General features: G+C 37.4%; 1 protein-coding gene across 1 annotated transcript; it reads right to left on the reverse strand.

The window, feature by feature from the left end:
- gab3 (GRB2 associated binding protein 3) lies at positions 1–21686 on the reverse strand. Its single transcript, XM_034682890.1, has 11 exons — positions 21586–21686; positions 17086–17344; positions 11080–11380; positions 6368–6524; positions 5807–6267; positions 5665–5714; positions 3619–3865; positions 3236–3326; positions 2184–2265; positions 1261–1380; positions 1–868 (listed from the first exon to the last, which is right to left on the reverse strand). Exons 2-11 carry the CDS (start codon positions 17155–17157, stop codon positions 752–754), a joined length of 1698 nt encoding a protein of 565 aa, XP_034538781.1. The 5' UTR covers positions 17158–17344; positions 21586–21686; the 3' UTR covers positions 1–751.
- Between the last annotated feature and the right edge of the window lie 21 nt (positions 21687–21707).

The raw sequence follows: 21707 nt of genomic DNA on the forward strand, positions 1-21707 counted from the left end.
CAAATATAAACTTTATTTGCAATCATCAGAGCATTAACGTGAAAAATTGCCAGCAGGGTAGATGCATACATGAGACAAAAGACATAATAATATAAAATAAATAACAAAATCAATAAATAAAACCTCTGGGAAAATGAGAGGATCTTTTTCTGGAAAGGGAACTTTGTTTCAGTGTAATTTTAGTCATCATTCATGAAAACAGAGGTCATGACAGTTTGCTTCTATTGAAATTGGACTAATAAATATTTGGCTTAAAGGCAGGAAAAGAGTAGGTACAAAGAATCCTTTCTATGAACAGTTCATTTTAGGAGAAAGCGAGATCTTAGCCTGCATTAATTATGTTCATAAAACATTGTGGGGGTGGGGGGACGTTCCTTGTTCTTTCAAGCTAAAATCATACTTACAATTATAGCAAGTCACACAGACAATGAAGCAATATGATGCCCTTTTCAAAATTTGGTCAAACTTTATGCTACAGTAAAAATCATTGTGATACAGTGCACAGTCTGGTATTATTTACAGTATAGATCAGATCTACTGAGAGTAAAATACGTTTTTACAGTGCAATTTGGAGTTTTCACCCAGCAAACAAGCATAAAACTGCTCACTTCCTCTTGTGCTTCTATTTTGAGACTGTTTTTCAAAGTGCTTTGAAATTGTTTTGGTCCTCTTCATATATTTATTCCATGCTGGTGTCATATATATGGTGTTAGTCTACTCAAAACCAAGTGTTCCTGATTTTTTTTTCCGTTTATGTTTTCGACTGCCGAACATCAGTCCACTCCATTTTGGTGTTTTGCAGTGCCTGTGTCTTCTTCTCATCCACCTTCACATAATCCACTTTGTGCTCATCAGACAGGAAAGGTTTCTGCAACACATAAAAAAGAGGTGTGTTATGATGTGTTGAGTTGGTTGTCCAAAAATTAGCTGCTGTGTGATGTCAGATTTAGGCAGTGAATTCTTGTTCTAAGCATTTTTACGCTTGTGGTGAGTGCTGTTTAAGAAATTTGAATAAGGATGAGGGATGTTGCTATATGTCTTTTACTGACACACCTTTGCAAAGTGCAGGCTAGCGGGCTAGTAAAAAATCCTTTCACAATGTGAAGATCAGTCTTCTGTGGTTTTGGGTATTCTATCTTCACCTCAAAGAGGGTCTTGCAACATTCCAAACATTTCAAGCATTTTGAAGGTGTAGGCAGAAGTGTTGTAAAATAGTGGTAAAAAAAACAAATCAGGGTCATTTATCTGATCCAAATGTACCTTCTGTACAGGTGAGGGGGATGCAGAATTGAAATCCAGTGACAAGTAGTCAAGGATTGATCTTCTCGCCCACGGCTGAGCGGCTCCATCAAAAGGGAGACAGAACTGTTGCATGGACTCCTGTCAGAGAAAGAAACAGGTGGAGATTTTGCTGAGTCATCACCACTAACGGTTATAATGATTTTATTCTTATTATACTTCCTTAAATGACAACTTTGTCAGTTTTTTTTTTATTGTCAATATGTGCTGTAATTTAAGTAGACCATGAATTGGCTGTTAATTTTCAGATTGAGCAAAAAACAAACAAACATAGAAAGCCACTTATGTCTAGAATGTATGCACTCCCCGCCCTTCATTTTGAAGGGAGTTAAGCACACAGTATATGACTAACATGCTTTCTTAATCTTTTCTGGGAAATCAATTAATTATGCACCCTTGACGGAATCAGCTTAGGCAAAATTACACTGAGATGCACACTCTCTGGAAACACCCCAAGTGTGATTACGATCTGCTGATCAGAAGATTTTGGAAACAATTTCCACTCCCACATTTTTTAGCTGTGTGGAGATAACATTTTTTATTTCTACACCTACAGAGAGTCCAGTTACTCTAATGTAGGATTTATCTGACTTGATCTGGTGTGAAGAATGTTTTTTGTTGTCGTTATTGATTCGAGTTACATGACAATGGTTACTGATAATAATCCATAATACATTTTTGTCAGGGGGGGAATAAAGCCCAGCTTCTCTTTACAACATACTATATTTGTATAATATCCCCTAACTGATGAAACTAGGTCACTACATTTCTGAAAAATACATCTTTCATGCTCTGCTTCGGGGAATGAAAAAAATATTTTCACAATGCATTATTGGGTGTGTGTGCTACATATAAACTAATACAAATATAAAATGATATTTTACCATTTCAGTGCAGTTTGTGTTTTCATCTCTTGGATCCCCGTTCTCAAGTCTTCTGTCAAGCGGTAATGATTTCATTGAAAAGCTGAAATTTAAAAGACAAATACGAAACATTAGATGAGTTAATGTAATTTTATCAACCATGTATGAAGTTTTAAAAACATAAAACAAAAATGATCCCAAAGATGTGTTAGCACAGTCTATTTAAAACAAGGTTTAAATGAATTTTAGTGGCTTTTGATTTTCAAGCAAGTAGCCAGAACTACACCCAAAACACATGATTGGAAACTGCTAGTATTCTATTTTATACTTGTCTGCAGGTTTGATCCCTGAACAATAACCAAATCAAATGTTGTAGATGGTTTAAGATATTTTTATTTTAACCCTCTTGTTATATTGTGGGTGAATTTGACCCATTTTAAAGTCAAAAATCTTATAAAAATATATTAAGTATTTTTTCGGCATTAAACTTCTGCTGCTTGGCGTAATTAGTGCAATCAACATATATAATAATTTATCAACATCACTTCATAAAAAAATCATAATAAAATGGAAAATAAAATTAACAAAAATCTAACTCATGTAAATCTATTGTAATAATATTTAGGGCTTTCCAATTTACATTAAAAAAAGTTTTAACAGGAATTTTCATTAAATACGAGTGAGTTATCCTCATTGAACCATGATCCGTGAGAATTAAAGAACACCATTGCACTTAATATTGATTCAAATGGTTAGTAATGGAGTTAATAATGAGATTGAAAAATGTTTATTGGGGTTTTTTGGGTTCTGACACTTTTGGATCATTAAATATGCCCCGGGTCAAATTGACCCAGGAAAACGATTGCTGTCCCTAAGAAATGAACATAACAGGAGGGTTAAGAAATGTTTGCAGAAACTTGTTTTTAAGAGAGTTTATGTTTGACATTTGTATTAGGTCAACATGAGTAACACTTAATCGTTTTCTTTTATAAAATTCTGCATCATTTTTGTTTCAATAGATAAACCATGTGCAGGTAAGATTTTGTGCATGAGGAGACTGTTTTTCCTCTCACCATGATTCAGTCAGGGCTCTGCTTAGAGGAAGGTGAGTGGGACACTCAGTGATTGTAGAGAGGCCTCTCAAGTCAAGCGGCGGGGGTCGAACTGTGAACCAACAAAGGACAAAGTTATGAGACTGATTTCAGTGCTTCAATGTGGGAAGAAAAGGTCAGCTTTCAAAAGTGATGCCCAATACAGATCACTGTGTCTGTCCCGATATTTAAATGAGTAGTCATTAGCACAGCAATGGATGTCCATTGTGGCTTAGATACAGGAAGTCTGACCCTCTTTCATATTTATTAACCCAGACTCAAACACATCACAAGTACCCCAGCTGTAAAGTTTAAAGCTTAGGTAAAAATTAACAATGTTAACATGAATCCAAAAAGGCTCTAACCTCGCCTTAATCGAGGCTTAAGATGCCGGTGAATCGGAGGCGGTGCAAGATCTCCAGGTTGACATATCAGTGGGCCAAGAGGTGTAGAGGACTCAGTGTTGCCGTTTGTATTGAGGAAGCTGAATGTCCTAGGGCTCATGGGGATGTAACCGTCACTTCCAGTGGTGGTAACAGGGGGAGAAGGGGAAGCCATGGGCACATATGACTCATCCTCATAGGTTTGAACTCTTACAGTATTTAAACAAGGCTGTTGAAAGACAAAGCATCACAAGATCAGACAAAACTGTCATTCGAGTTCAAGTTCTGATTTTCATGTAGCATCTTTCACATTTTTTAGATGACTCATGTCTTCTAGAATACAAAAATACTGCTGAGTATTGTGAACGTTATATCTCCATGGTTTCTTTGAAGGACAGATTTATGTTAAAAAAAAAAAGTCAAACAATTGTCATAACTATACGGTAAATATGAAAATACAGAGCAGAAAGTTAGCCGAGCTCAGCACAAAGAGAGGAAACGGGAGCAGCAGTTAGCCTGGTTCTTTAGTGACTGATAAAATCTGCCCGTGAGCACCAGCTGGCTAACAAAATGTATTTCATTTCTCATGTCTGCACAAAATAAGTTGGCATTAGAGAAGTTGTGGGGGGCAATGTGCCGCTCTGACTATTTCTTGGCTGGGCGAGGCAACCAGCAAAGTGTCAATGGAAGCTAGGCTAAGCTAACCATTTCATAGTTTAGCTTTAGCTCCATCAGAAAGAAAGAAAAGGTTGTGAACTTGTTGAAACTAAAATAAATGAATGAGGTATGTACGTAGGGTTGCCACCTTCCAAGCAGAAAAATAAAGGACACCCCCGTCAGTGGGGGCGCCACTCTGCAGGGACCCGACCACCAATGGCCTAGTAGTGGGGTGGGGCACCAGTTGTGGTAAATCATTATAAAGACATTGTTTTAATAACGTATTAGTTAAAGTTTGAAGTACTTAATAACACTATTTTTCAGAAAATATCTGTAAACGTAAACTGTGTAAAAGCAGATACAACAATTAAATACACATCACACAACTTGAGTAAATGCTTACAAGCTAGTTAACTCCCTAGAGACATTTTCTTTCCAATTTTGGAATCACTGAATATCTTCTGATTAAGTTTGTGTCCACAGCCTAAACTGTTGTAGCTGAGGTTGTGTTTGACTAATTAAATAAACAGTAAGGATATAGTATTTCTGTATTTATTCTGTCCTGTCTGTCTTTTTATTGTTTTCTCATGAAATCATGAATGGTACTATCAATATTGTATTGAATTTTTTTTCTCATTGTATTAATGAAATGTCTATTCTTGATGTATTGATGAGAAATAGCCTATCTACGAAAAATATTAAGTGAAACACTATGGTAGCTTAAACATAATTTATTCCTTTTTAACATCTCATACTGTTGATTCATTAGTAGGATACCTCTTTCCAAATCAATCATATATTTATTTATTAGGTATTAATAAGCTTACTGTTTGTGCCTCCGCAGATGCTTCAAGTACGAATTTTCCCACTCACGTCTGTATTTTTGCATCCGTTTGCATTTCGGGGCAGAGTACCAGATGCAGGCGCAGACATGTTTGCTTCTGATTTCCTCTGACTTTCTCTAACCCAATCAATGATCAGCACTTATTCCTCATGCCTAAAAACAACCAACCAAGGCGGGAGCTATCTGATGTTGGAATTGTGCTGCATTCAAGGCAAATTGGAAATACGGGACAAACCGCGTCCCGTATTGATTCAAAATGGGACGCAATGTATAATTGTGAAATACGGGATAATTCCGTATTTTACGGGACGGCTGGCAACCCTATATGTACCACTTCTTGTCTTTGTGCTTAGCCAAGCTAGGCTAACAAGCTCCTTGAAATACTTTTATAGTTATGGCTCATAACATTGGAATCAATCCTGTCTCCTCTTAGCATAGCAAGCTAATGAGCATATTTAGCTTTTTATTATTTAATATGAACAAGATCTTATTGAATGCGAATTATTCTCTGCAGTTGAAGGTCTCACCAAGTTAAGACTTTGTCTTCTGTTCCTCATCATTCTTGTTTCAGCATCTCCTAAAACAGACACATAATGAAGATAAAAATGAGTTTATATTCTCAAATGTTACAGCCTACTGAGAGACCAATCTCTCATTGAGCACACATACCTATTCTTAGATGGTCCAAGCTCGACAAAGATGTCCTCCTGGGGATTAGAGCTCCATGACTTGAGAAATGTTGTGTACTCATCGCCCTTAGCCTGTTCAGTCCTTCATCACTTAGTTGCTCTGACAGGTGGTTAGGTTTTGGTGGCAGCGGAGGAGGTGTTTGTGTGTCGCTTGTTGCCTCAAACGACACTGAGGGGTAGGGTTTGTCGAACTGGAAGACACTTGTGGCACAGTGAAGGAGAGGAGAGGAGGAGGAGGATGGTAAAGCCAAAGAGGTGCATGGAGCGCTGAAAGGAGGGTTAGTCAATCTGCCATGGGGGAAGACAGATGGACTGGGGCTGGGCACATGAGAGATCGAGGATGAAGAGGAATCAGTGAACAGAGGTGAGGGGAGGTCTTTGACCATGTCTTCTGATGACCTCTGCTCCAGAGAGATCTCAGAGTTTGAGAAGCTGTCAAGTCTACAAAGAGAGAAAAGAAAATGATAAGATGTAATTCTTAAACACAACCTGTTTCTATTATTCCTTCTAATGTTAAAACATTTCCATAGATTGTACATACCTACTGGTGCTTACACTCCCCGTCTCACACTGAGACAGAAACAGGTAGTCCAGTGGATGAGTGGAATCAAGCTGGCTGGAAACAGACGTTCGGTCAGAGTTATCAGGGGATGGCTGGAGGGAGGTGGGGGTGTGAGGGAAGCTCTCTTCTGAGCTTTCTGTTCAGAAGAAGCAGAGAGGAACAGAGAGTTGTAGTTTCAGAAATGTTACAACCACTTACAAGAAAACTGACAACAACATGCTGACAAGAAATGCGAGCGAACTGTGCAGACACACATTTCTTACAGCATACACTCAAATAAAGAAAGAGCAGGTGAGTCTGAAAGATTTTCTATTTTGCAAGAACATCAGAGGAAGACATACGTGAGCCCTGCTTCCTTTTTCGTTAATACATTCTTCAATCTTTAGACAGATCGGCCTTCGCTCAGAAATTTGTTTCATTCCATTTCTTTCAAGGCCACAGAGTCAAGGTTGTGCCTGCAGAGCCATGTGCAGGAAGAACATATCCAAAAGACTTTGCTTGTTCTCATAAAACATTTGTAACCCTTAAAGGACCCTCGTGTTCTCATGCGGGTGTCAAACAACGTTGAACAATCCTTTGCAAAAGTAATGAGGTGCCATCTTATAAAACTCTTTTGAGATCCTAGAAGGATCTACTTCAGGCCTAGTTTCCACAGGAACAGATGGGTGACGTCATGGGTGCTATGTCCATATTTTATACAGTCTATGTCTAAGGCCAGTCTATGATAAATACTCCTGACCATGCATGGTTATAAATGATTCAGCTGACAAGTAGCCCACATTGTAGCTTTTTTAAAGGTGACATATCATGCAAAATCGACTTTTTAATGGTTCTCTACCTGAAATATGTTTCCCTGGCATGTCTACAAACCCCCCGAGAATGAAAAAATCCATTCTGCCCCTGTTTTGATTTCTACACCTTTCTGTAAATGTGTGTGAAACGAGCCGTTTCAGACTTCCGTGTTTTTGTTACGTCACAACAATATGCGGTCTGTCACGGAGGTCAGAGCTCTGAGCTTGTTCAGCTCATAGACTGTATAAAATACAACTCAACTGTCCTCCGTTTTTCATTCCCTGCACACGTGTGTGCTAACAAGGAGCTTAGGAGGGAGGCATGCTAGTTGTCGGCTGTCTTAATAAACACAAAGGTCGGTTTTACTCCCCACGTCTGCAGATTTGAAGATCTAGTGGATGAGGGGGCGTGGTCAGAGAGAAAACAGCATGTTCTGAGGAGGGCTGAAGAAGAGGGCTTTTCAGGCATGCCAAAATCTGATTTCAAAGTGTTTTTTTGAGCATAAACTTTAAAGACATGTTTTGGGGACCTCTTAGACCAATATATATTGATGAAAAAAGTGTGATATGTCACCTTTAAGGCAAGGCAATGGCCTCAACTCCACCTTTTTGCCTGTTTCTAGCTAAGGTTGGGTGCCCTTTGTAAGCAAACTGACACAATTGAATATTCGTCCCCATTCATTGTGTATATAATTGGTGGATTCACCGTGAAAAGCATACTGCAAGCTACTGGGATTGAAAGACTCCTCAATTCATGGCAAAAAGTAATCAGTGATCAGTCGGAACATACTGTCACTGAGACTACATCCATGTTTTATAGACATGTCTTTTAGGGGCTGTGTCCACTCTTACAAAATTTTGCACTGGCAGCTCATATTTTCTGTTCTAACCAAATGCAGTTATACATTTTCAGCACAAAACAGCATCAGCTTATTTTAGTCGTTGCACTCTCAGCTGAAAGTAGTTACAGTCACGCTAGTCAGTGTCACTTCTTCATCACTGACCAATCCGGATCAAGCATGGACAGGACTCCACTTTGTCCTCAGCAATGGCGGAGGTAAGAAAAAACACACTTGTTTGCCTGAGGCACAATTTTCAGGTCTAGAGCTGCATGCTGCATGCTGCTTATGCTTCTACACAATTTCTGTCTATTGTTTTTGCATTTTCTTTTCAAATGTCACAAATGTGAAGTATACAGAGTATTTTAAAACAGACTTAAATGTCACTACTAAGGGAAGCAGAAGTGCCACAGGACAACTTTTGTAACCTAGCAACAGTAAGTGCTGGTGAGAAGCACTCTGAAATTGAGGTCATTGGCGATGTCAGTGCAAAAAAAAAAACATAAAAAAAAAAAAAAGCGTTAGTGGACGCAGCCCCTTTAGTCGTCTGTTAGTCACTAAATTGCTCAAGCAGCCTTTCAGTGTGGAGCAGGAATATTCTGGCCCCTGACCACTGCAGAATAGAGCAAGCATTTAAATTACCAAAGAGTAAATAAACCTAAACAACAAGGCCTAGCAAAGTTATTGTGGTTGTTGGCTCTGACACCTCAAAGCAAGCAGGTTTGTGGTTTGAATCCCAGCAGGGGGCTTTTCATGTGGAGGCAACTTGTTCAAGGTTCCGCCCATTCTAGTTATTCAGATCATGCTTTAGAAGGTATAATGTACTGGGGTCTTTTAGCCCCCAGAACTACTTTCCCCGGAACTAAAAGGTTCCTGTGCCCCCACTGTTGTCTGCGTTTCGACTGCAGGCTGAAGTCCTGGGTAGATTGTGCAAATCAGGCCAGTGACGTATGGAGAAAAAAATGATATTAAATAATATTTTGAAATCTTAATAAAAAACGAAACTAGTATGCATTCCCAAGAACTCCCTCTGTGTTTCAACAACTGTGTAAACTCCACAAACACTGTTACGTTAAACCGATAGTCCCAGGACCTTTGAAAAGTACTACCCCCCAAGCAGGGGTTCTTCAGGGGGGAGATTATCTATCCTTGAACTAAATTTTGACCCTGGTTCCTCCGGTTAAAACGCATGTAGTTCAGGGGTAAAGTCCCAGGGGGGAGATTATCTATCCTTGAACTAAATTTTGACCCTGGTTCCTCCGGTTGAAACGCATGTAGTTCAGGGATAAAGTCCCTAGTTCCGAGGTAAAGTTCCTGCGGTCAAAAAGCGGCTTTAGTGTAGCGGTTAGCACTGACACCTTGCAACCTGCAGGGGCCTTCCTGTGTGGAGGTAGAAAGCTCTGGTTTCTGCCAACTGCAGTCTGGACCAGGATTCTGATTCAACATAATGTATTAGAAAGTAGATAAACCTGGAGGAGAAAGGCCTGCACAGCTGCAATTTGATGCTGTAGTTAGCACTGAGGCCTTACAGCAGGCAGGATCTGGGTTCAAATCCGAACAGGGTCTTTTCCATGTGGAGCAAAATCCCAGTCGGGGCCATCCTGCGTGGAAATGGAACTTTCTGGATTCGACCCACTGCAAACTGGAGTATGCTTTTGAATTACCATAATGTGACAGGCAGCACAGTAGTGAGGTGGTTAGCACTGCTGCATCAGTTTGAAAGTAGAGAGGGTAAAGAAAGCAAAGGTAATTTAAATTAATCTGATTTCTATAGAAAAAGTACTTCAACATACATTACATCATATGTTCACTTATAGCAACAGACTTTCATAAATACTACTTTAATACAACTAATAGAATATTTTAGAAGTTTGAGGAAAGTACCTATATTTTTATTGCATCTGACATAGACTTTAGTTCTCTGCACCTTCCTGTACTTCTGTTGATGTGTGAAATATTCACTGTGTGTAAAAATAAATATGACCTCAGATGTTTTTGAGAATTATCACACCTTTTCTCTTGTTGTTATTGATCCTCAACTTTAACGGTTTCACACAAAGTTAGAGTTCTTTAAAGATTGTATTGGTCGTAAGAACAATGTGGTGGTAGTGGGGCCCACACCAGAATTCCTGGTGACATCCCTGTTTATTTCCATCAAAACAGCTGCAGCAGCAGCACACTATGTGAAAGGCAAGTAGACACAACAACAGCATCTCAAACTGTTGAATATGTCTTTTGAAACCAGTCTGACTTACTATAAAATACAAGGCCACTCTTTGTTTATTAAGAGTCGTTAAAACATGTCCATAATCTGACTTAATCAAAATGTAGCCATCCCAGGAGCGAGTGTGAATAACTGCAGTGTACAAAAATGCAAAACATTAAGATGTTTTTGCTGTTGCTGTAAAAGCAAAGTCAGATATGATTTGTATCTAATGGTTTTAACCATAGTGTCTTGTCATGAGATTGTTTGTCGGTGAAGGAGCACAGTTAGAGAGAAATGTATCACCATGAAATACTACCAGCTCACCGGAAAACCAGGTCAAAGAAAGATTGAGATTTCATTTTTACTAAAAACAACAACAAACAAATTCCCCTTCTTAAATTAACACTTAATACTCCTATAAATGAAATTATACTTGATGATTTAGCATTATATTAGTTGTGCACATACATTAGTGGTATTTGCAAGCTATATATTCAGTTCAAAGCCTCAGTTTGTGCGATTTTGAAGAACATGTCAATATTAGAAGTCTGAGGGGTTTAACAAACATTGTGCAAAGTGTCAGTTAACTCATGTGGTTCATAAGAAACCCAACAGCACTAAACAAACATTTTGTTTTGACCTCATTTTAAAGCTTGTTTTTTTATCTTCACCACGTCCTGTGCTGAGATGAGTCACACCAATTTAATGGGCCAATCTGTGAACAGTGTAAACTTCACCTTTTGGTTAACACTATTCCAATAGACTCCAGTAAACTAAAAGTCTTGCCAAGAGCAGTTTTACTCCCGGCCAAATCTTAAGTTACAAAGACAAAAAAAAACCTCTCTGTGTGTTTACCTGCGTCCTCCAGGTTCCCAAACTGACAGATCTGACTGATGCTGCTGATCCAGCCGTTCATCTCCTCCTCAGTTTTAGCCACCAGGTAGAAAACACGTGAGGACGTCTTCACCACAAAGAGGTGCTTTCCATGAAAGTCCCGTTTTATTCTGAGTTGTCCGTTCAGCATTTCCACCTCACACTCTTTCAGGTCGATGGTGCGGATGGGCTTTTTGGAGTTCTTACTCTGATAGTACTCCAAAACATCAGGATCACCGCTCATGCGACCCCTTCGCAGCACAAACCAGCGTTTCCTCCAGGCCTGCAGAAGAAAGTAACAAACAGTTCATCTTGAAGTTAAGTTTTATTTGTACCATTCATTCCTACAAAATTCTTACAATAACAACAACAACAATGTCTCTCTTTCCTCCTTCACCACTATTATTGTAGTCATGGGAATAAGTTTACAGTTCCTGCTCTTCTCTAACTTCGCAAATTTAAACCTTTTTTTTTCTTTTGATATGTCAGTATGCGGAACTTCAACAAAAATTTCCCAGAAGTATAGAAAAGAGGAAGTTCACTGTATTTAACAGAAAATGTCTCACACAACAACGAAAGAGGTATTTATACAGCTCTGGGTCACTGTTTTCTACTGAGCACCGAAAACTTCACACTGAAACTGTTAACAGATAATTATAGCTCTAAAGATCCCCTCCTAACATGAAACTACTCCATCCTTCTTCAAAGAGGGTGTAAGCAGCCTGGTTGTGTGGGTGTCATATTTCATATTCAAAAATAGTTATGACCATAAAAAGCTTCTTTACAATAATATTGCATAAATGTTCATATAAGTTTCACACTTGGTTTTGTGCATCATCAGTGTGGAGACACAGCATGTCCTGAGCCTGTGGGTATTTTGGTCAGGTTCTAGCTTATGTGTTTTTACCAGGAAACAGAAACACCACACTTACTGTCAAAGACGAAGCATCATTTCAGAGGAAACCATAACGACAAGGATGACAGAGATACTTTGTGAATGTAAGGTAGACTTAAATCAAAAAGTTTAGTGTATCAAGGCTTATCCAATAGAGCAAGATAAGATGCTTTTTAATTTTTTTTTTTTTTAAAGAAAGTGTTTGCAGTTTAAAGTGTTAACTTGCAAGAGATAATTCAGATGAATAAAAGCAGACTCATAACCTTTTCCAGGAATTTTAGACACAAGAAATAGATATCAAGGGAGTTGCATTCAGAAACAGAGGTCTGACAAATAATCTAAACACATGGTCCCATTGCTAGTTCATCTAAATCTTTGATTCACTCATGGTTTCCCCAGTAGGTGTAGTTTAATAGTTGTTGTTATGTCATCTAAATGTGGTCACATGAAAGCAGGAGTTCAGTGGGGGTGACAACAGAGAAACCTTACTTAACCCAGGAGGAAAATAAAAAGTCTCTTACACACACGCTGACTTGTCATAGAGGGAGAGGCTGGAGTCTTACTAATGACGTTAACAGGGGTTTGTTTTTCTTAAAGTGTCCAAAGCTACTAGGACAGTGTGACAGAAGTATCAGGACCCTTAAACTGGTCAAGCTAAATGGAGTTCAACCCAAGCGGCAAACTCCGGTCTCAAACTATGAAGCCCATGTGGAAGTGTTATAAACAGCTATTCATCAAGAATCCGCTTGAGGCTGGCTGCAGAAACACCGGAGACCACATAGACACCAATTCAAAAAAGACAGTCTTTTCAGCATTAATAAACATGTTTACAGCCTGGTTCAAAAAACGGCTTGGGTCTACGTAGCTAATCTCTCTATCGATACACACTGTACGGTGGGTGAATTTTTTTGTAACGCAACAGTTTAGAAGATATCAAGATTACAAGTTTTTGCCCAAATAAGGACATGACTGACTTGACTCCGGGGACTGACAGGAACACATAGCTTTTGGCTAGGAGGCTCAAACTCCGCCTCTTTACATCACACTATGCCTGATTGAATTCCACATTTCCAATATGGCTGCTGCCATCGATTGGCTTCAAATCAGTGTCAGGAACAGATGGGTGATGTCACAGATACTACGTCCATATTTTATACAGTCTATGGTTCAACCATTATTATTACATCTGTGTGATTCCTAATGTGACACATCAAAATGTTTCCACCGGGAAAAAGTTCATGCATTTGCAGGTTCAAAAGTTGCCAATGTCCCTTCTCAGTATACTCAAGTTTACAATATGTGGTATGACATGTTACATGTTTACAGAATACTGTAATAACGTATGGTACATGTGTCTGTCCACCACTGGCAGCGTCACATTGTTTAACCTGCCCCACCACCAGGTCGACATACAGTATGTCCAAGGATTGTAGGTCAGCTACTCCAGAGACTCTTTGAATCAGTCTACAATGAAAACATGCTAAGGCTGGCTGATAACTTTTTATTGTGTCTGATCTCAGGCATGCCCCAAATAGTGAATATGAAGTATTACCAACACATCTGAGATAAAAGGTCCCACATTTTAATAAGACTGAAGCACTTTTTTGTAGGCCAGTTCATTCTGAAACTGAATGTTAAGTTTTACAACAAAAGTACGCTGAAAGCCTCTGAATATGTCATTTGATGTATGAAATGTTGTGCCGAATGTACCTTTGATACTTCTCTTAAAATATTTATTTTGTAAATTGTGATGCACAACAAATTTTAGACTTTGACAGTAAAGTAACAATCAAGCAATCAATCAATTGATTTAATATTTGAAAGAATTTCTTCTGAATATTTCAGAGGTTTCTGAGATTCTATAGAAAACAGTGATAGATTGACACTGCATTAAGAAACAGATTTAAAGCACTGTAGACCTGTTAAATACTTTGGAAAGCACAAAGTATTATATTTCTGCAACATCTTAAGAACACAGTAGTAACATACAGTGCAGAATATACACACACAAGACTATTTAATTAAGAAAATACAATCAGATTAACGTATCAAGTGTGTCCCTAAAGATAAGACCTTGTGGCTGCATGTGACTCTGCTATTCTATATTACTAGCCAATCTAACTCTGTCCACAAACCTGTCAATGTCTGAACCATTGCATTCATTGCATTCATGTATTTCAACATGGACAGTGCACCTTAATTTCCTCGCATTGTGAGATGCAAAGCCTCAATACCGCCTCAGTGGGTTCGATATATCGCACTGGTGGAGCCAAGGAACCCACAGAAGCATCCTGGCAGGTGGAGCAACGTCACACCCCCTCTGCCAACCAAATCACACATTAAACTTACAGGTACGACAGCAAAGATCCCACAGGTGGGTACAGTCCACAGCAGAGCAGATTTTTGAGTTGGTATGAAACAGACAATCACAGCTATGGAAAGTTGAATGACTCCCGTGTTGGTGTTTGTTACACTTTGTGATGATGGTTCCCGTCTACTTTGCTAATCAAGCACAGATCAATCAAATCTCTTTTTAAAATAAAAAAAACTGGATGTGGATTTTTCATAATGGTTAGGTTGAGCGCACATATACACTGAAAAAAAAATGCCCCTCCAAAAACAAGAAAAAAAATCTGCCAACAGAACAAGTGAAAATTAGCTTGGTAAGATTTCTTAAAATAAGACTTAATATTTAGAAAATTGTGATCTTAAATCAGCAGGGAAAACTTATTTTAAGCAATATTTGACCAGTATTTTAAAGCTTGGTGTCTCAGAATAAGCCACGAATGCTAACAATTGGTATTTTTTCACTCAAAAAAAGATTTTTGCACTGATTCATTTCATGTCAACTACTTCATTTGAGATATATTCACCTTAATTTGAGTTGTATTATAGCGGCACTCCTCTAGGTCTAAGATTATCTTGTAATTGAAATAAGATTACAAAGTTTAATTTGAGCATTTTGAGATATAATGTCTTCTCATAGTGAGCTGGATATACTAATATTCAGTCATGTTGTTCTTAGGGTAAGCCAGCTATGCTCAAAAGTAGGGGTTTCATTGTGTGCATGTAGTTTGAGGATGTTTATTTTGATCGGATTTAGAAGAAACAGTGCCTGAAAACTGAAACCCACTCTTAAAAAAACAACTTTTCTTTCTTTCTTTTATCAATGGAGCTATTTTATGATAGATTCTCCAATAAAATGCATTTACTTAAATCTAGTAAAGTTTTTGTCTTAAATCAAGATTATCCGTCTTCTACAAATAAGATCTCAGCTTGAAAAATGTATGAAATCTAAAATAGACCTTGTTTCTTCTAAATTACAGCTCAAAACAAGATCATTTCTAGATTGTTTGACTTAACAAGATATTTAAGATGCATTGTCTTAAAACAAGTCCCTCTATCTTGCTCAGATGTTACTTGTTAAGTAAATTTGTCTTAAATGAAGAGGGATAAGACATTTTTTTAATCCAGCCTGTGGGCTCTTTCCTGCATATCATTCCTCCACTCTCACTCGGTTTCCTACACTATCCACTGTCCTCTCCTCTATAAAGTAAGGTGTAAAAGCCCCAAAAATATATTAAAAAAATCAAAATCAAATAAATAATCAAAAGTAAACTTCTTAGAAAAATGAACTCTTGGGCATGAGTCAGCATGATGAGAACTAACTATGATAACAGAAAGCATGTTTGAGGAACAATCCTTTGCAGTGTATTTACATTTTTTTGTTTGACCCATATTCCATCTGGTATAATGGAAGAGGCGGGCTTTCAGACCTATGCTTGTTCTAATACCAGTATAAAGGATGCTATTAGAAACTAAGCGAAGAGGCACTTGCGGCCTGGCGGTCTAAGCACCCCACCTATCGAGGCTACAGTCCTCGTCGCAGAGGTCGCCGGTTCGACTCCCCGCCTGTCGACCATTGTCTTCCCCCACTTCCTATTCCCCACGTTTCCTGTCTCTCTTTAGCCGTCCTGTCAATAAAGGTGAAAAAGACCCAAAATATAAATTAAAAAAAAAGAAATTAAGCCAAAACGATGTCGCCAATTTCAAAACAGTCTGAAGATTTTCATTTCATTAGATCACACCGTATTCCAAGATAAGTCTGACCATGATAAACTATATTTCCATAATGTAATGTGTCAGTACCTGATATTTGAATAATGAGCCTGATAGAGTGTCTGTCCTTATAGCAGTCTGAAAATCTATTTACATTGCTCTCTGGAGTCAGGATTTGCATATAGTGCTAAAATAAGTTTCTATTTCCCACCCCTAACCTCATCAAAACACACGCACACCTCCACCCACCCTTTCCCTGCACTGTTGTTGACAAATAATGACCCATGTCCTCCTCCTACTCCTCCTCCTCCTCCTCTTCCTCCTCCTCCGCTAGTATAGAGGAAGTGCATGAAACAGCCATCATAAAGCAGGACTATTTCTGCTTGTCACTTAAGTCTGAAGTGTCTGGCTGCCTCTGACATTACTTCCCATGTTTCACAATTTTGCGCGCACACACACACACACACACAAAAACAGACACAGAACAGAGTGAGTGGCTAGCCCAGCGTTATCACATGACCCCAACAACCACAAAGCGTTGACGGCTGTATGCTGTTCATGTAAGACACCACATATACATATTTCAATCTCTGTGTGAAGTTATTGATGTATTATTAAACAAGCAAAATATAATTATTAGACATATTAAAGTGTGAGCCACAAGCCAGAGAACCAAAGTAACGTGTTGTTATAGAAATGAGGAAGATAAAAGAAAGAGACTGAATAGTATGCTGAGTCCAACAGCAGCACACACAGCCCACGGTATCTTTCTAAATCATCATTCCACGTCATGACACACACACACACACACACACACACACACACACACACACACACACACACACACACACACACACACACACACACACACACACACACACACACACACACACACACACACAAGCACAAACACAAACACAAACACAAACACACAAACACATCTGCCCACAAACACAATCCTCAACAGCACAACCCGGCTTCCCTCCTAGCTGGCAGAGGACACAAACAAGCGTCCGGCATGTACTCCTACTCACAAATCTCTTCAGTTTCTTCTCTGGGGGGGATTTAATGAGCCAGCCGAAGCAGACCACATCCCCAGCACTCATCTTGACTGCAGAGTGTGTCGTCCCCTCTCTCGGCTGCTGCTGCTAGTGCTGCCTCTGCCTCTGCCTCTGCCTCTGCCTCTGCCTCTGCTGCTGCTGCTGTGAAACTGAGAGCACTGCGAAGCATATCCTGTGTTCTGGTATTCAGCCCAGCCGCTCCAAAAGAAGGAAGTCAAAGAAATTGATCACACTGACAAGAGAGAGAGAGGAAGAGAGAGAGAGAGAGAGAGAGAGAGAGAGAGAGAGAGAGAGAGAGAGAGAGAGAGAGAGGAGAGAGAGACAGAGAGAGAGAGCGAGAAAGACAGAATTATGTGTTTGTTTTTGTAAGTGCTCGGGGCAAGTGTATGAGGCAGTTGGCCTGTGGGGGCGTTGAAGGAGGGAGGGCGGGGGGGTTACTACACATAAGGAGGTTTGACAGGTTTGAGGACAGAGTTATATCGGCCAGTAACATACAGCAGATGAGTCACATGCTGCTACATGATCTTATCTTAAGGTTCACATGTAATATGTTAAACTTATTTTATTTTCCTAATGGACTGTTCTTTCTGTCCTTTGTGTGTAATTTCTGCAGAAACCTGAAGTTATTTGAGTTATTCAAACTTTCTATATTAGCTTTCAGGGAGGTCTTGGTGTGAATAATGTCAATAATGGTTATAGAAGAACTCTTAAATATGAGTGAACTTTTCTTCTGAGGCTTAGCCTTGGTTTGAAAGTCAACAACGTAAATTTTAAGACGAATGAAATGTTTCTCAAAGAAAAGTGTTTCTGTTTTAGATCAAATCAAAATGCAAAGTTAAAAAATATTTTTCAACAGTTTTCATTTATTTTGCAAAACAAAGTATCATGTGAAGAAAATGAATCAAAGAAATTCTTATGCGATTCTTGAATTTTTTCCCAAAAGTTTTCATTATTTTCAAAAAGATTAAAGATATAGAAATAAATTATATTATATTTATATGGTTATATGAATCATTGATTTTTTTTAGGGCTATAATTATTTCAAAAGGGATCACATTAACAAGATGAACCAATAATTAAACCAATTTTATATGATCATTTGTTTTTTAAATGATATTTTTATTTGAAACATTAAAAAAGAAACACATGAAGTATTAAAAATGTTTACTTTACACTGAAAAAAAAATCCAAATATTAAGTAGAACAAGCTTATCAATTTGTTTGATTATTAAATAATTTCAATAGCTTAGATAAAACAGATTTTACAATTAGATTGAACTTTTCTATATATTTTTTTACTTTGTATACTTTATGGTATGCTTAAAAACACAAAGTAATAGAAAAATAAAAAGGTTGAATTAATCATATTTAAAATAAGTCATTTAGTTATTTTTCAAGTTTTATCATAAGGGAAAAAGATAAATTGTACATAATCTGTATAACTTCATGATTTGTTTTTAGTTTCTGTTCTCTGAAATAAAAATTAATAATGCATTTTTCATACAACTCAGTTTTTTTTTCCCAGTTTTTATCATTTTAAAAGGGTTATTAAGATAAAAAAGATACATTAAACATATCTCATTCATTCTGTGATTTTTTAACTTTTTAAAAAGTTAAAACCAATAAAATGTTACAATACAATTTCTGGTATTTTCCGTTCAAAAAAGTATTTTGTAGAGATTTTAAATAGATTGTATTACTGTATACAAATTCTGTTACATTTTCTCGTTTCTATAATCTTTATTAATATCTATATATTAATGTGATTTCTATAATTCTGTTTAACTTTCTTCAAACAACAGGAGCTCTTATTTTTTAATCTTGTTTGTGTACTACATGCAAACACACACATACTGTGAATCTGTTAACCTACTTGGCAATTAACCCTGATTGTAGTTCTGAAAAGATAACAAGAGCAAACGCACATAGGTTTCTATTCTTTAGAGACTGTTTACAGTTTCATGCTGCAGATAGTTTTATGCATTCCAGGATCTTTTCACATTTAGATCATTATGTAACATGGAAGTCACAAGCAGCCTCGACAACAATCAGGTCTCTTTAGAAAATATATAACCGTGCAATCAAAATTTTGCAAAGGCAGCTGAAAAACTCCAGCACTGTGGTATTTCTGATCACTTCATGAGTGTGTTTGCATCACATGTATCCCTAAATGCCTTATGAACTCATCCCAGATGTGGTCTTGTTCCTCTCAAGGTTTCTTTTCAGTTACTCTGGGCGCATCGATGAGGTGCTGTAAGGTGTGTCTGATTATGAATTGGATGGTATTCAACTTTTAAACAGAAATCATCCACATAGTCCTGACTCACAACAGAACGATTTTGTTGACTGTATAAACCCATGATCATTTCGAGATAGCCATTATCAGAACCTTTTTTTGGTATGAGATGAGCATTGTTTAATGCTACCTTCCTGTAGCAGATAACACAGACTGAAATGGATGACAATTCTGAAAAGTGAGCTCCATTTTAAAAAAGGACTAAATGAGTGAAGTAAATAACAGTGCCTCTAAGAAACAGGGGCAGAAGTGTAATTTATGGTAGTAAGAGTTCTAATTATTGAAGTGGTGTGGCAATAGTTATACTAGCAGTGTTGGTAGTTTAATTCCCGGTAGTAGAATGAAGTAAAGTGAACACAAAAACAAAAAAGCAGTACAATGGCTAGACTCCATGTTTACAAGTCCACAAAACAACACATTTTGCTTGTACAAAGAGTATGCAAAGAATACATTTTCACAGAGGGGAAGTAAAAGCCCACATAAACCTCCCATTGTCTAGCTCAAATGGTTTCCTACCTTGAATAATCAACAGCCATACTAGACGTGGTTTATATTAGCAAGGGTCCACTATTGAAGACAAAATATCACACTACAAAAACCAGCACTATATAGCTATTTGGACATAGGAGAGTGAAAATAGGCTGTCTCATAGTTTTCTGTAGTTACCACCAGAGGGCGACATAAGGCTCTATGATGTTACCAAGTGTATCACCAGGAAAATTAGATATTCATAAATCATGACTCACTCAAAATCAAGTGACGAATGCTGTGCATAACTCAAATTACACCCACTTATCAAAGCCTACGTATGTGTTAGATTTTAGTGCATTGCATTAATAGGAGCTTGATTTACTTTAACCCTCCTGTTATGTTGCGGGTCAAATTGACTCATTTTAAAGTCTATTTTAGGTAATATATGCCTTCCAAACCAGCTAAATGCAGCATAAAAATCTGGGCAGCATGTGAAGAAGTGTTGTGTTACTTAATCAACATCACTTCATGAAAAAAATAATAAAATAAAATAACCAAAAATCTATGTCATGTAAAACTATTGTATTTATATTTAGGGCTTTTCAAAGTACATTAAAAAACGTTTTAACATTTTTCTTTTCTTCTCAACATTATTTTTATTGAACATTTTCAAAATATTAACAGTCCAGCACAGAACATAAACAGGTTGTTTGAAATATGCAGCAAATCCAAATCCAAAATACATTCACAGTAATGACCCAAAATTCCTTTTTAAGTCTAAGATTTCAGGCAATTGCCCTTCCCAGATACTCCAACACCATGGCAAACTTTTAACATTTATTTTAATGAAAAACAAATGAGTTATCCTTATTGAACCATGATCTGTGAGAATTGAAGAACACCAATGGACTAAATATTGATTTAAATGGTTAGTAATGGAGTTAAAAATGAGATTTAAAAAAATGTGTATTGGGATTTTTGGGAGTTTTGACACTTTTGGATAACTGAATATGCCCAAGGTCAAATTGACCCAGGAACATTATTGCGGATTATTTTTAAAAGTAAACTTAAAACTTACATTTTTAATCTAGCTTTTAATTTGGAGTAGTTTATTTTAGCCCTGGACTTCATTATTATTATTATTATTATTATTATTATTATTATTATTATTTGTATTATTATTTGTATTATTTTAATCATTATTATCTAAACCATTGTTTTAACATGTATTTATTTATCTTATTTATTTTGTGTTCATCTGATCTCGTTAACTCTACCATATTTTTAACTTTTCTTTTCACTATTACTTATTTTATTAATTTTACTGTATTGATTTTCTTTTCTTTTTTAAGCATTCTTTTTTTAATCATGCCTTTTAGAATTTTACCATTGCTGTTGTTTTCTGACTGTCTGTTACTCTTTGAAGCACTTTGGGCTAAATGTTTTTATGTATGAAAGGTGCTATATAAATAAAGTTGAGTTGAGTTGAGAGTTGCTGTTCCAGAGAAACGAACATAACAGGAGGGTTAAGTTGAAATCAATACGATAATAAAAATATGGGGCTTACAAAATGTGTTTCTCTGGTGCCTCCTGTTCTTTGTATAGCATAAAGTGCTATTATATTATGATTGTCATACTTTTTAAACCTTTTTTTTACGTTAATACTTTAAAAAGTCGTAGTATTCAACACTGTTGTTGTCTGTTACCTGCATCGTCACTTAAATTGGTGTCGTATCTGTTAAAACTGCCTCCAATTATCCTTTGGATGGACTGATGAGGGCAGCAGAGCACTCCGTCTGCATGTTTACTGTACAAATGTCAAGAGAAA

Source organism: Notolabrus celidotus, chromosome 5 (assembly GCF_009762535.1).
Source record: "Notolabrus celidotus isolate fNotCel1 chromosome 5, fNotCel1.pri, whole genome shotgun sequence".
Taxonomy (NCBI): Eukaryota; Metazoa; Chordata; class Actinopteri; order Labriformes; family Labridae; genus Notolabrus; species Notolabrus celidotus.

What these genes read in the sequence shown, in the direction of transcription:
- gab3 (XM_034682890.1), bottom strand. Translation starts at nt 17,157, where the DNA reads ATGAGTGCTGGGGATGTGGTCTGCTTCGGCTGGCTCATTAAATCCCCC. An exon ending in CTTGGACCATCTAAGAATAG is followed by an intron (nt 5,715 to 5,806) that starts GTATGTGTGCTC and finishes TGTCTGTTTTAG; the next exon opens with GAGATGCTGAAACAAGAATG. An exon ending in CCCCCTCACCTGTACAGAAG is followed by an intron (nt 869 to 1,260) that starts GTACATTTGGAT and finishes TATGTGTTGCAG; the next exon opens with AAACCTTTCCTGTCTGATGA.